This window comes from Myotis lucifugus, unplaced genomic scaffold (assembly GCF_000147115.1).
Source record: "Myotis lucifugus unplaced genomic scaffold, Myoluc2.0 scaffold_326, whole genome shotgun sequence".
Taxonomy (NCBI): Eukaryota; Metazoa; Chordata; class Mammalia; order Chiroptera; family Vespertilionidae; genus Myotis; species Myotis lucifugus.
The window spans coordinates 520,576-537,106 of record NW_005871374.1 but is presented as its reverse complement, the minus strand read 5'-3'; the positions used below and the strand labels follow the sequence as shown (position 1 = coordinate 537,106).

Sequence of the window (16,531 nt, the reverse complement as noted above, 5' to 3'; positions counted from 1 at the left end):
CCAGGTTTTATAGAGCTTTCAGTTTAGGGTAGGGAGATCAACTAAAACAAATACGTAAAATATGTACTATGTCAAGTGGTGGATGAAAAATGCAACAAAGAAAAATAAATAATGAAGGGAGAAGGAGAAAAGAGTGATCATGCTGGAGACATGGTACTTTAGATGGTATAAGAACAGGTCATAGGGGGGGAATTTTATGAGCTTGGAAAGGATTTTTAAAATCACAAAGATACATGTTTTAGTGTTCAACCTTTGACTCTAGAATCAGAGATGCAGGTGTGCATCCCAATTCTGTAAGCCCTAAGCTCTGGGACGTGAGTAAGTGGGGTCCCTTTTGAGGACACTTTTCTCCTTCAACAAATTTATCATAGAAATAATTAATAAATTTAGTACATATTTAGGTATAGAATGTTTATTGAAGTATTTATAATGATAAAAACTGACAACATAAAACATCTCATTATAAGTTTTTAATTAGACAAATTATGCTATAGACTTAAAGTGGAGTGAGTACTATTAAACTACATAATGTAGTTTCATAGTAGTATACACCAAGATGTTATAGTAAATCTATATTTATAAATATGGTATATATGATATTCATTCTGTGTATGTTTATGTGTATAATAGATATATATTTAGAGAGGTGGAAAGATTAGAAAAATAATCATTTAAAGGTACAAAATGAGTATATTTGATTGAATTGTGAATGGATTCTCTTGCTTATCTACATTTTGATTTTTATCAGATATCAACACATAATATTTTAGCAAAAATATAGACACAAATGTTAAATATTCCTTCCCCAAGAATTTTATTGTTAACATATCGTTTTTATAAATTAGAAGTTCATATCAAAATTTGATTTATCCCATCCAATCTCAGCATTAATTTTGTGGTTGTATTTATCACCAGACGTCTAATTGTGAGCATGATGCTATTTAAGACACTATGTTTTGAGGCACAAAATTGAACATGAAGTAATCTTAATCATTTTCTCTTGTTCTTAAAATAGTACAAATTGGGTCAATTTGTGTAGGTTATTATCATGTAAAAATGAACAAGCATAGAAAATTTTATTAAATAAGTGCTTTGACAGCAATAATAATAAGGTTTTTTTAAAACGTACAATTTCTGCATTGCAGCCACCAATGAACATACACTCCATCGTGGTGCAAGTCCAGTGTGTCAACAAAAAAGTGGGCACTGTTATCTACCATGAAGTTCGAATCGTGGTGAGAGACAGGAATGACAACTCACCCACATTCAAGCATGAAAGCTACTATGCCACTGTGAATGAGGTCAGTTTCTAAATGTTCTCTCTTTGTGTCCTTTTTTATACAAATAACTAACTATGCTAGAAATGTTTTGAGATGAGTCTTCTATAATAATAGGCTTACCTGTTTAGAAATATCAAGAACATATTTTAAGGAAGAGGGCTTTAGAAGGAATAAGGTCTGGACAACTTCTGACATGATTTTAGGAATTTTCTTTGCTACAGGAAAATTTTGATTTATTTATAATAATGATCAAAGTATTAATGCTCATGATCATTATGCACAATTTTATACCTGAATTCACCTGTATGCCTACTGATGCTCAACGGAAGCTATTTATTTTGATTCTAAGGAGAAGAACTAAATTATTTTCATATCTCTGAAGTGCTAGCAGTAATTAAATACTGAAGAAAATGTCTATTTAGGATTCTATCAATTTAAAGTCTTTCCTCAATTTTAAAATCATTTTGGTGTATTCAAAATACTTAAATACTAGAAGCCCAGCACGCGAAATTGCTCAGCCCTGCCCACCTGTGCTGGTCTTTGGTCATTAAGGTGTTAGGGCCACAGGCCTTTTATAATATAGCTAAGTCACAACTAAATTCTTATAAGAAAATGCTGAAAAATTTATTAAAAATATTCAAAAAGCAATATTATTGCTCTAATATCATCTATTATGTGTACTTTAACAACATCAGAAAAAAGGAACCACATTTTAGCAGTTCTTCTTTACCTCCAAGATGCTCATTAAACCTTAAAAATATGTATCTACTTTATAGGACGAAATCAGTGTAATTAGGGTATTAGTTACACAGCACTGGGTCTTTAACCTCTGCAAGCTTTTTGAAATTGTTAGCATGTATCCTATTTAACTCAGCATTCTTCTATTCATAAGAAAATTAAGAAATGATGTTTTCCACAATCAGACTTTATAGTTTGTATTACTTTAAAATAAACACGCTGTAAACTCCTCTTTTAAGTTTTAACAAGACAAGTTACTGGTCAGTCAAGGCTTAACCTTTTTGAGTTACCTTGATTTAAGAGGTTTCTACTAAAAGAGACAGATGCTAATTAATGTAATTAATCAGGTTACATAATTAATTATTTTAGCATCTGAAGTATACTATTTCAATGAAATTTTGCTTTCTTTATTTCAGTGTTAATTTCATTTGGGCATAAACTTATTTTCAGGTGAATTATGTTAGGCACAGATCTAAATGTAATATCTATTTTTGTACCATATTTAAACTATTTCTGGATCCACATATTTAATTTTTGTAAATAAATATATAATATTCAAATTGAAGTTCAAAGTATTAAATGTGAAAATGTGATTAACTACTTCCACTTACCCCACCCAAACTTTTCAGCACCTTGCTAAAAAATAACCTTCTCAAATACTATTTTAATCATGTCACTCTCCTATTCAAAAATTGTATAATTTCAAATTATTGTCAGGGAAAAGGCCATCTATCTCCGTTGACTGACTAAAGGCCTTCCATAATACAACCTTTGTCAGTGTATTCTTAACTTCAGATTCTCTCTGATAAAGCCTCACTTCTTTCAGAATAATTTCCGCATCTCACAAATATTCCCACCTCTTGGGCTTTGCTCACACTGTTAATTTTACTTAGAATGGCATCTACCTGGCAAGTCTACAAGTTTTATTCATCTTTTAAAGATTAACTCAGACCTATTTCTATATCCTATTTCTAAAGTTGCCCCCAAATATTCACATGCATTTATCTTCAGTTTTTCCGAACTCTAAAATCCTGCAGCATATGGATAAATGTCGATTACAGTGACAAAATTTATAGAAAAGTCAAACATTTTATCTGCATAGGACCAGGGTTCTTTACAAAGCTGTCCATATATGGTTTTCTCTCAATGCATTTCCTTATAGCCAACTGAGACAAGCCTATTTCACTGGTACTGTGGTCATATTTTCTATACTTTCCTCCTTGGATTTTGCTCATAATATTATATCTATTTTCTTGAAAAAAATAAAAAGTTTATTTAAACCTAAAAACATAACTGCTAGGAAATAAACAAATTTAACTGTTCTGATCCTTTATTTATTTGAGTAGTTCTTCCATAGTAGTACTTCTCTTAGTTTCATTGGCTAGAATATGTATTTCCATTGGAAAAATACATTGACATTATATATACTTATATGTATATACATGCACGTTTATGTGTGTATACTCCAACTACAATGCTGCCTTTAAAATAAATTTAAATGAAATACATTTTACTCTTCTGTGAAAGATTGCAAAATATTTTCTATGCTGTCTCTTTTTATTTTTAAAATATATTTGTATTGATTTCAGAAAGGAAGGGAGAGGGAGAGAGGGACAGAAACATCAATGATGAGAGAGAATCACCAATTGGCTGCCTCCTGTATGCCCCGCACTGGGAATCGAGCCTGCAACCTGGGCATGTGTCCTGACCAGGAATCAAACTGTGACCTCTTGATTCATAGGTCATGCTCAACCACTGAGCCATGCCAGCTGGGCCTGTCACCTTTTAGTATAGGCATGCAGTTAATGCAGAATGATCTAAATGGTGTGTATTTTTTTTTAATCACTCAGGGTTTAATAGAGTGTTGGTGTCAAAATATTTTACACTTCATTAAAATCCATAAGACAGGTATAAAGTCATTATAATAGATGTATAAAAGAAGTTTCCAAAATTAAAGTCCCGATTAGTCACTTTCCTTGTTCACTATGAGAACACTGAGCTCTGAAGCAGTAGCACAAATTGGCTACGTTACTCATGAAACTGATCACAAAGTTAAGAGTAAAACCTACATTTTTGGTTCAATCATCCCTTCAGTGCTTATCGATAGGCATCCTATTAACTAAATTACAACCATTTTCATGTAACTGATTTAAGAATAAATATCAGGGTTTATACTTATAATATTGTATCATAATCAGTGCTTTTATGAATGGATGAAATATTAGTCTTTTACAGCCGTTGTAAGCATGTTCTTCTATTAGTATGTCAAAAATTCTAATGCCTATATCTAAATGCTGAGCAAGGACTATAATGAGGTTTATAATTCCTTGTTTGTGAACAAGACATAAGATATTGCAAATATTTTTCTCTGGGTAATTTAAGACTCTCTCTCAAAATGAACGTCTTGCTCAACTACATGTGTAATAGTTGTAATAGCCAGCATAACATAGAAAGTATTTAATATTAGCTGATATATTACCTGATATCATATGCATGTTTAATTAGCATGTTTATTTTACCCTACTTCAAGTGCTGTTATACTTAGTTCTCTTAACATGGCATGATAATGTCCTTCAACAATACACATTAGATTAATGTGCTCATTAATTTTTAAAAATTGGATTCTAAAATATTTTAGTTTTTTTTTAAGGTTTAACAGAATGATTTAAAACATTTTAATGATGCTCTCAAGAAGCAGGAACCAAAAGCTGAATTTCATTCAAATTAAACCATAGAAATGTATGAGAATCTCTCTCTTGTCTTCTCTCTCTTTCTTTCCTCATACACACACACACACACATGCACACACACACGCACATGCACACACACATGCAAACTCTAAGTCTACCTTATTTAATTTTTTTGACTAATTGTTAGTTCAAATGTTTATTATATATTTATAAAAATTAAATGTACTATAAGTGGATAAATATTTATCTTTAGAAATATGTTTCTTATAATAAATAATATGTTCAAAGCTTAGACTTTGTTATAATGAAAGTGATTCATGAAATGGAATGATTATATTTTTATTATTTATTTAAACTATATCAGAGCTATTTAAACATAAATAATCCTATCTAATAAAAGACAAATAGGGTAATTAACCGTACCTCCGATACACTTCCCATCGGCTAATCAGGATGATATGCAAATTAACCACCAACCAAGATGGCGGCTAATTTGCATACTGCAGGCAGGGCGGGACAGCGCCATCCCACCTGCCCCGCTGCCATCTGGGCCTGCTATCTGCGCCCCGGGTGGCAGGCGGCCCATATGGGAGCCGACCCAGGGCTGGCGGGCGGGACCACAGCGATCCGCCACCGGCCACGCCCACAAACGGCCCTCCCGAGGGGATCCGAGGCTGGCAGGTGCTAATGCACCGATCTGCCAACACGCACACCCGGGCCGCCTTTGCCCTGCGTGAACTATGCAGCTGAGAGAGGGGAGTGGGGCCGCTGGGAGCAGGGCGGGAACTTCCCGGGGTTTGCGTCAGGCAGCCCAGAGTGGAGTGCAAACTATCCCGACTGGTAGCTGCTTGCTCATTCACTTACTTGCTCATTCATTCACTCATTCACTCACTCAGCAAACCCTCTCAGGTCCCTGGCACCAGGCCAGGCACTGAAGGTGAAGCAGGATAAGACAGAGCTATGTCCTCAAGATGTTAGTAATTCAGTAGGGCAAAGCAGGCACATGAACGAGGCAGTTGTATGCACAGATGCAGTGTACTGGGTTCGGTGAGGGCTGTAACTAAGGCCAACTTTGTTCTCTTGATAAAATGGGGCCTCGGAGCCAGGCCACCCCAAGCCTGTAGGCCTGTGCCTAGGCCAGGAGTGGCCAGGATCCCGGAACATGACAGAGGGTGCAGGTCGGGCTGAGGGGTGTGGCCCCACCCCTCACCCTCACCCCGGAGTGCACAAATTTTTGTGCACCGAGCTACTAGTATTTAATAAAAGTAATGGAATACCCATATAACCCTCATCCAATTTCCCCTGCTGTTAATATCTTTCATTAGTATGATACATTGTTTTTTAATAACTAATGAACCAACAGTGAAACATTATTTACTTGAATCAATATTTTATTCAGATTTTCTTAGTTTTTATCTAATATTTTAGTTCCTTAATATTTTCTTGACTTTAATGACCTTAATAATTTCCAGGAGTGGGATGGTTTATAGATTATTTCTTATTTTGGGTTTACCTGATATTTCCTCATGATGATAGATTTTGTTCAGGAATACCACAAGATTGATGCTGTATTCTTCCCAGTACATAGCAAGAGAGACATACAATGTCAATGTGTTCCATTACTAGTAATGTTAGCTTTTTATTGCTTTAGTAAATTAATGTCTGCCTATTCTTTTCTACTTTACTTACTAATTATTTTTAATTAATAGTTAATAAGTAATTAAAACTATTTGGTGAGGAATGACTTTAAGACTTGGTAAATATCTTTTTCTCATCATAGCTTCACTCACACTTTTTTAGTGATTTATGAAACATTAATTTGTTGAAAAGCCATTGATGACAATGCAAATTATTGTGGTGTATATATTTTCTTCATTTTATTTTATTGCCCCTTGATCATTTAGTGGGTGCTTTTTCAGGCATTATGAAATGCACTGGCAATAAATGTTTGGTTACTAATGAGAAGGTTAGCATACTGAAATCATAGTGAGTATAGGAATTTATGAAATAATTTGCTTGCTGAAAACCAACCTGTTTGCAATAGCAGTTATTATTCAATATGAGTTTTCTAAAATGCAGGCAAGAACTAAGTTGAATTTATTTGTTTTTCTGTAAAATATCTCAAAAGCATTTTTTCTTAGGGCTAAACATAGTTTATCTTTGATGGAATACATCATCCAAATTGCATCATTTCATATTATCTGTATATCTTGGGTTCCCTTATGTGTCAATATGCAAAAACTATTTGTAGTAAAGGAACATGAAGAACATGTAATTTTCTATTTTTTTCTCTTTGATTTTAATAACTCACTGCATGATAACATCCACTGAATGTGAATTTAAAAATGTGTATTATTTGCTATCAATGATAGAAAGATTTAAGATAAACTTCAAAGAGACATTTGATTTGGATACATGTTTGAATAAAATAAATGTTATATTAGTGAGTTAATATATATTCAATATAATGATCACAGAAATAATGATTTGACCAATAATAAATTACCAATAAATAATTATAGATTCAGAGATAATGTAATTTCATCTTTGTGAGAAAAAGCATAAGTTCTCAACAAAATTCCACTAACCAGTATCTGTTTACAAATTTATCACTCCATTTTATTTGTGGGGAACCCTTGTCTTTCAAATATATCAAATATATCAGTATTTCTAAAGCATATTAGAAACAATAGGATTGACTTTTGAGAGGAGGAGGTTAAACCTGAATCAGAGTCATAGAATGAATGGCTTATAATTTGGAAAAATTATTATCATACGAAGCTGATCTTTAGACGATGCAGTATAATAGAGAAGACCCTGAAAATAAGTGTAGGGGTAAGAAGAAGAGAATAGCTAATTATTTTTAAATAGGCCTGTTTTGCAGCACTACATAAATTAGAGTTTAGGAATTGGCAATACCAGGCATAGATTACTAAGAAAGCACTGTGGGTAATCATCAATGGGTCACAGTGGGTAATCAAAGTACTAACAGATTGTATAGCCACTGTTTTGGTGATATTAGCAATTGTTCTATAGAGTGCCTTATAGTATGTATATAGGCATTGATAAGTGATAACATGGAAATCTAATCCTACCTCTGCAGAAGCAAATACTCAATTTTATTTGTTTGCTGAAGAGAAATGGGACCAGGGGTGTATTATTCAGTTCTTCAGAGAAACAGAATTGATACATAGATAATAGATAAATGATAGATGGATAGATAGATAGATAGATAGATAGATAGATAGATAGATAGATGATAGATAGATAGATAGATAGATAGATAGATAGATAGATAGATACATAGAGCAAGGAATATATATTATACGGAATTGGCTAATGTGATTATGGAAGCTGAGAGATCCCAAGATCTCCAGTGGGCAAGCTGGAAACTCAGGCATGCTGATGGGGTAGTCCCAGTTCATAGTCTGAGAACTAGGAACATGGATAGTATAAGTTCTCATCTGAGCCTAAATCTGAAGTCAGGAAATGACAGATGCCCCAGCTCAAAAACAGTCAGGCAGTGAGAGTGAATTCATCCGTACTCAGCCTTTTTGTTCTATCCAGCCCTTCAACAGATTGACGAGGCCTTCTCATATTTGGGAGGGCACTCTCCTCTACTCAAGCTCCTGATTAAATGTTAATCTTGTCCAGAAACACCTTCACAGACACATCCAGAACAATGTTTAGTCAACTATCTGGGCATCCCTTGGCCCAGTCAAGTTGACACTTAAAATTAACACCCACAAGAGATAGATTCATGCTACACAAATGTGAGAGAAGATCATAACATTGATGTCTCATTGCTCATTAAACTTGGGGGAGTGACACCAGTTGATAACAGAATGTTATCTTTTGTTGGGTGTCTTTTTCTTAAGAGTGTAATTGGTATGAAATGTCTTCTGGCATACACTAAGTCAGACAAAGATATTGGCGATTGAAAAATAAATGTGTACCAATCTAATGTAGTCTGATATTGCATTTGATCCTCTAAATATAATGTGTCTTCTTTAATAATATCTATTACTAAAATAGAAATGGGGCACCTGCTACCATTGATAGCATTGTCATGAAATCATTAATATATGAAAAGTTTCATGTAGTGAATTCTAGTTCAACTTATATAATGTCTATGACTCTTTAGAGATTCTATTGTTTTTTAGAAGATAGAGAAGAAAACAAAACCCTTATATTATGATGAAATTTGTAAGAAAGTAAAATCTTATCCAATGAATTTTAAATCATTACTTAGGGTAGCTTTGTCTTGGAAAGGTTTTCAAAGGATAACATTACTGTTTTGTATCAATTATTTCCCAGTGAATTGGTTCTATATTAGTTGTACTTTTATTTAAAAAAATGCTCTTTTCTTCTGGACTCTAGTACAATTTTTCTTTAAAGCCATTAAAGTTATCTGAAGGAATTGTTTTCAAATATATGGAAAAGACTATTTTAGATATTCATAAATTATATAGTTTACCAAATTATTTCTTTCAATGTGTTTTTATGAAAATATAGTACATGTGACTCCAGGAAATACTCAAAATATATAGATGTCATAAAGTACAAGGGCACTAATGCCAGTGGCATTAATCTACACTAATAAAAGACATACATGCAAATTGACCATACCTTTGCTACTCCTTAAGCCACGCCCACCAGCCAATCAGAGCAACTATATGCAAATTAACCCAACTAAGATGGCAGCCGGCTGCCACGGAGCTGGAGCAAGCAGGAGGCTTGGTTGCCCCAATGATGGAGGAAGCCAAGCTTCCCTCCCACCTGCCCTGACTGGTTCTGAGCTCCACTCAAAGCAACAAAGTTTCAATTATAAAGCTAAATAAACCCCAGATACCTGCTTTCAGCCGGCTGTGGCCACAGAGCTGGAGCAAGCAGGAGGCTTCCCTCCCACCTGCCCTGGCCTGCTCTGAGCTCCTCTCAAGGCTACAAAGTTTCAATTATAGAAGGTAAATAAATCCCAGAATTAAAAAGAAAAAGAAAAAAAGGAGAGGCTGGGAGCTTCTGTCTCTGGGGGGCTTGGCAAGCCTGAAAACAGCCCTCAGCCCTCAACCAGACTGGCCAGGCACCCCAGTGGGGACCCCACACCCTGAAGGGGCTGTGACCAGCCTGAAAACAGCCATCAGCCCCTCACCCAGGCTGGCCAAACCTCCATGGGGTGAGGGGCCCCACTGGGGGGGGGCTTGACCAGCCTGAAAACAACCATCAGCCCCTCACCGAGGCTGGCCAGGCACCCCAGTGGGGACCCCCACCCTGAAGGGGTGTGACTGGACTGCAAACACCCATCAGCCCCTCACCCAGGCTGGCCAGGCACCCCAGCGGGACCCCCACCCTGATCCTGGACACCCTTCAGGGCAAGCCAGCCGGCCTACACCCATGCACCAGGCCTCTATCCTATATAATAAAAGGTTAATATGCAAACTGACCCTAATAGCAGAATGACTGGAAATGACTGGTCACTATGACACACACTGACCACCAGGGGGCAGATGCTCAATGCAAGAGCAGCCCTCTGGTGGTCAGTGCGCTCCCACAGGGGGAGCTCTGCTCAGCCACAAGCCAGGCTGACACCTGCCAGTACAGCGGTGGTGGTGGGAGCCTCTCCCGCCTCCTCAGCAGCACTAAGGATGTCCGACTGAAGCTTAGGCCTGCTCCCCGCTGGCAACTGGACATCCCCCGAGGGCTGTGGGGTGCCAGAGGGATGTCTGACAGCCAGCTTGGGCCCGATCCCCCAGGGAGTGGGCCTAAGCCAGCAGGTAGACATCCTCCAAGGGGTCCCAGACTACAAGAGGGCATAGGCCGGGCTGAGGGACCCGCCCCCCCGAGTGCACAAATTTTTGTGCACCGGGCCTCTAGTATATATATATCACAATATTGTGATTCGCGGAGTGCTTTCCAACATTCATCCTTCTCAATATCTTCTTCAAAGTGAACAACATACCATTTACTTTCTGAATATTAAGTTGGTCTACAACGACATTAGCATCATGATTGTGTAAGATATCCTTCCTTTAAATCCTCCCTTTTAGCAAATAAAAATAAGCATCCAGCCCTTCCACTCTCAAAAAAAAACACAAAGTCAATGGAAAAAATATCCTCCAGGGAGGATTAAAATAATAAAAGGTCACAAAGTACCTCTGTGGTGATTGTGGGAGCCAGCATACACCAAGAGACCTGGAAGTAGTCCCAACCACCTATGTATCAGGTAATCAGTCCAATCTAATTGGGACTATGGAACCAACAGAAGCCAGAAAACTGGTCCCAAATCTTCTGGGCAGTGGTCTGGGCAACCTGGGAAACCTTGGGCAGACAGCCATGGATGATAAAGACTTTGTTAAAGTCCAGCCTGCCTGAAGAGAGAGTCCAGCACTCCGTTTGCAACAACAGCAACAACAAAATAATACAAGTTTGGAGTTTGGAAGCATTAAAGAGGGTAAGACACACTTTGACAGTGCCCGTCCTCCTCCCAAGGCTGTATGGACAGTGCCTCCCTAGCTAGCAGGACCTCTCCTGCAGGGGAACAGAACAGTCAGCGGCTGCCTAGTTTACCCCAGTTGTGTGACATGCTGCTGAGTTGTATCCGATGGGGAGAAACAAATTTCCTCCATCTCCATGACTCAGGAGAGGGAGGAGATTGGAAAAGAGACAGATAAGAATTCAAAGGACACTACATGGATGAGGTTCCTGCTGACTTTGTTTAGGACTCCAGTAGGAAGCCAGCCCACAGGCTACTTGGAGGACACCATACAAGGATCCCCCCACATGATCTGTGGACACCCTAATACTCCAAGTGCTAAACCCACGCCACCCCCCACTTTGTGGCCAACTTCTTCTGTGCACTCCCCAACGTAATGGTGAGAGAGAGCTCTTTGGTAAACAGGGAATATGCTCAGAATATCAGGCCAAGGGCTGTAAGGGCAAAACCACAAACTTGACGACAGCGCCATCTACTGGAAAATCAAGTTTCCAGCAGCCAAGCTGGCGAGTTATATAAGAACCAGAGAAGATACACAAGCTTAAGAATTCAGACATTGCCCTAACTGGTTAGAGCATCAGCCTATGGACTCAAGGGTCCCAGGTTCGATTCTGGTCAAGGGCATGTACCTCGGTTGCAGTCACATCCCCATTAGGGAGTGTGTAGGAGGCAGCTGATCGATGTTTCTAACTCTCTATCCCTCTCCCTTCCTCTCTGTAAAAAATCAATAAAAAATGTATTAAAAAAATTCAGACGCAGAAGTAACAAAAAGTCTGAAGCAGGTATATTAAACAAGGTTGCAGAAAATTCCAGATGTAAGCTGGACCAACAAAAATGATCTCCAACTCAGTGACAATTAGGAAAAAATTTAGATGCCTGATACTTCAAAATGCAAACACAGCAATACAAAATTTCAAGGAACATGAAGAACCAAAGAAAAGTCATCACCAAAAGATAACAATCTACAATAATTGAACTAAAAAATATGGATATTGGTGATTTACCTGATAAAAAATTCAGAATAGTTGTTTCAAGGAATCTAAATGAGCAACAAGAAAGCATAGAAAGACAATTCAATAAAATCAGAAAATGATACATAAACAAAATGAAAAATTTAACAACTAGAAATCATCAAAATGAAACAAACAAGTTTTGGAGCTGAATAATTCAATGAACAAAATGATAAATACAATAGAAAGTATCTGCAATAGAATAGAACAAACATCTTACCTAATAATAGACAAACATGTAAATTAACTGTCCCTCTGCTATGCTCACCAGCCAATCAGGAGAGTATGCAAATTAACCCAACAAAGATGGCGGTTAATTTGCATATGTAGGGGCGAAGCGGCGGAGCGAAAACTGAAGGCTCCATCCGGAGCTGTGAGGACTGTAGGCTCTGGCCGGAGCGAAGGCCTGAGTCCCGGGTGCCGGAGGAAAACTGGTGCTGGCAGCCAGGGGAAGGGAAGGCCTATTGCACGAATCTCTTCGTGCAACGGGCCTCTAGTATTAAATAAGGTGTCTTTAAACAAAAACATACATAAAATAAGGTTAGGTATTGATCAGTTGATAAAAGTTTTATAACCAGAGGCTTACAAGAACTTAACCCTGTATTCTCCTAGCAATGTAATAACCTTGTATTCCCCTAGGAGCAATGATTTATTTGTTCATTCAGTGTTTGTGGTAACTTTATAGAAAATAACTACCTAGTGTAATGAAAATCAACAGTATTTCTATGAAAATGTGAATACGATGCTTCTGTGGGAAAATATTTCCAGTTGATATTATTAAGGACAAATGTTTGCTTTTGGGAGCATAGTTCATAATTTTCAGGTTGGCTTGAGTAGCTATGGGTCATAAGATATCTAGACAGTTAACTGAGAACTGCTCACCGTTTATATTCACATTCTAATTCTCTCATGCATCTTTTTGAAATATTGAATATTGAATTTTATTGCATTGGTTTTCTTTAATGTTTACATATTTTTCATTTATTTATACATATTTTGTGTCTCCCAATAGCTGTATAAAATTGTTTGTGAAAGAACACATGAACTAAATAAGTTATACCGTCAGGCAGCTACCCAAGCTAATAATCATCCCATACATAAAATGCCCTTCAGAAAACCAAATTTATTTTTCTGAGACTTGTTGACATGTTAAAGGACATAGTCCATGGCTATTGCATGGTGGATGTGCCCTGAAAACTGTGAATAATAAAGTATAGGGCAATACATTATAATAAACTACCTGACTGTCATGTGAAGAATTAAACTTCCACATACTATTTAAAAATTCACAAAGCACCAGTGTGCAATTTACCCTGTAATGAGAATAAGTTAGGGTAATGTGTGTGTATTTATGTTCATCTAATATGTGTGTGCTCATAGATATGTATATATTTCTATTGTTTGTACATAAAGAAAATTAACAAAGTAGGATTCTGAAGTCTACTATTTTTTAAAACCATTTTGTGTATTCCAACTCTATTGTTTATGTGCATCTAGTATAGATTATTTTATTGGAGCTCTTTTTGTCTTGCCAGACTTTCCATATTAGCACAAAATATTTTATCTTTTTTTTTCTTAGCTATTTCTATGATACTAGTTTCAAATATTCCACACCCTAGCGCATATCTGTACAGGCTAACTATCTGAGTGGTAGACTGTGTTTGTAATGTGTAGATCCATTTTAGTTCTGATGTTTTAATTCAACCCATGACACAGTGATTTTCTTTGCCAACAAAGATGTTTGAAGAAATACTTTTAAGTTTGTTTTATTAGATATCTAGAAACAAATTGTTGTCATTCAATTTTAAAATTGCATAATTTAAAAATAAAATAATAGCTATAAAAGAATGATAGAAATTTTATGAGAGAAAACAGTGTCCTTTGGGACAGAGGTTACACTAAAAATATATAAATTTTACTTGGAAGCCTTTTAGTTAACTTAACATTTCCACTAAACCCATCTCCCAATGGTCTTTTAGTGTTACATGTGTTTTTTTTTTATTGGGGTAACTTTGGTTAATAAGATCATATAGGTTTCATTTATAGATTCCTATGATACAAGATCTGCATATTGCACTGTGTGCCCTCCACCCAAAGTCAAATCATTGGTCACCATACATTAGGCCCCGTTCACCCCCCACCTCCCCACCCACTTCCCTCTGGCAACCACCACGTTGCTGTTTGTGTCCATGAGCTTCAGTTTTATATCCACATGAGTGAAATCATATGGTTCTTATCTTTTTCTGACTGGTTTATTTCACTTAGTATCATATTCTAAAGGTCTATCCATGTTGTCGCAAATGGCAGTATTTCATCTTTTCTTATGGCTAAGTAGTATTCCATTGTGTATATGAACCACATCTTCTTTATCCAGTCCTCTATTGCAGGACACTTTGGTTGTCTCTATGTCAGGGGTCCTCAAACTACGGCCCGCGGGCCACATGTAAATACAAATATTGTATTTGTTCCCGTTTTGTTTTTTTACTTCAAAATAAGATATGTGCAGTGTGCATAGGAATTTGTTCATAGTTTTTTTTTTTAAACTATAGTCTGGCCCTCCAACGGTCTGAGGGACAGTGAACTGGCCCCCTCTTTAAAAAGTTTGAGGACCCCTGCTCTATGTCTTGGCCACCATGAATAATGCTGCAATGAACATAGGGTGCATATATCTTTGTGAATACATGATTTCCAGTTTTTTGGGATATACCTGGTATACCTAGGAGAGGGATTGCTGGGTCAGATGGTAACTCTATCAAGTAAAGGCTACATATGCTACTTAAGCTGTATCCTCTCACTTCATTCTCAGGTCTCTTTGACCTGCAGAAAGTCAAAAATGTGCCTTTTAAAGCTGCCTTCCTGGAGGATTGACTTTATAAATACCCACTGAATGAAATGGGATGCTGAAATCTACCACTGTTGTACTTTGTACTTTTGGTATATTTTTTAAATCATAATTGTATTGTATTTTTCTAAATTGGAGGCTACAAACTGCAGGAATTACTGTGCCAGTAGATGTATTTTTGTTTGTTCATTAAATGTATAATTTATTTCTATAAAATCTGTTGCCAACCTTGGAATGAAGAGGTTACTTATAAAATTAGACTATTAGAAGACCCAGTAACAATGACTCCTTATTCCTTTATGCCAAGAATTTGCTGGGCTGAGGAGTAAATACCACTTCAGAGAGGGTACGTGCTCCCCAGTTGGTATCATTCCCATCAGGCTGTTGAAGGTGATTCATAAATAAGTTGGACTATAACTAATGGGTAGGGATACTCAGGTAAAGCTTGAGGAATGGAGACTCTGGATGTAGGGACACATTGTGCAAAGACCTACAGGTAAGACAAAATCACAGTGATTCTGTGGTGGAGATGAATCTATAACAATAAAAGCGTAATATGCTAATTAGACTCTATGTCCTTCTGGACGACCTTCCGGACCAAGCCTGGGCTGCCAGGGCTGAGGCAAGCTTCTGCAGCTGTGAGGGCCGAGCCCCTTGCACGAATCTCGTGCATCGGGCCTCTAGTAAGAAGTAAAGCCAAACAACAAATCCTGGTTGTATTTGCCTCATTAAGTTTTGTGGTGGTTGTTTTAATCCAAATGAAAATATATGACCAACTCCTGTCACATAACAGCTTTCTACTCAAACAATCTTGTGAGCACGAAGAAATGCCCAGCTTTCTTTCTCCTTTGCTAGCTGGGGCATCTGTTGTCTTCGACATTCTTGCTTAAACTTACCACTTGCATGCAATTACCAACCTGAACTTTATTGAGCTCTCTGAAACGTTTTTTGTTTTTAAATAGAGTAACTCACTTGCACATACAATTTAAATTCTAGATTGTAGATAACTTAATGCATTAAGGCATTTTTAAGGAGGAACAACAGATGCATTTTCTCCACAGGGGCTAAGATGCTAATGGTCAGAAATTGGTCCAAATGTGCTGCAGACTGAATCTGGGTCTTCTATTTCTCTATCCCAATGCAAGGACCCTGATGTTGGTCATTGTGGACTTTATACGCTTTTATGTAAGGTCTGCAAGGGTTCTTTTGAGTCACTTTGGGTCTGTGATTGTGGGCAGCTGTCCACTCTCCTTTGTGTAATAAAGGACTGTGTTTTGCACTGGCACAATTCTGGTGTGCTACTGATGAAGTGAGAATCGACAGATTTCCTCTTCTTTTATTTTCAGCTCACCCCAGTTGGCACCACGATATTTACTGGATTTGCAGGAGACAATGGAGCTACAGACATCGATGACGGCCCAAACGGACAGATAGAATATGTGATTCAGTATAATCCAGATGATCCGGTATGTAAATAGCTA

General features: G+C 37.1%; 1 protein-coding gene across 16 annotated transcripts in view; it reads left to right on the top strand.

Annotated features, from left to right (window-relative positions):
* PCDH15 (protocadherin related 15) overlaps positions 1-16,531 on the top strand; it is a 537,899-nt gene that overhangs the window by 167,703 nt on the left and 353,665 nt on the right. For all 16 annotated transcript variants that reach the window (XM_023764291.1, XM_023764288.1, XM_023764290.1 and 13 more), the window contains 2 exons: positions 1,146-1,301; positions 16,397-16,516. In XM_023764291.1, coding sequence (XP_023620059.1) covers positions 1,146-1,301; positions 16,397-16,516 — 276 coding nt within the window. The remainder of the gene's footprint in view (positions 1-1,145; positions 1,302-16,396; positions 16,517-16,531) is intronic.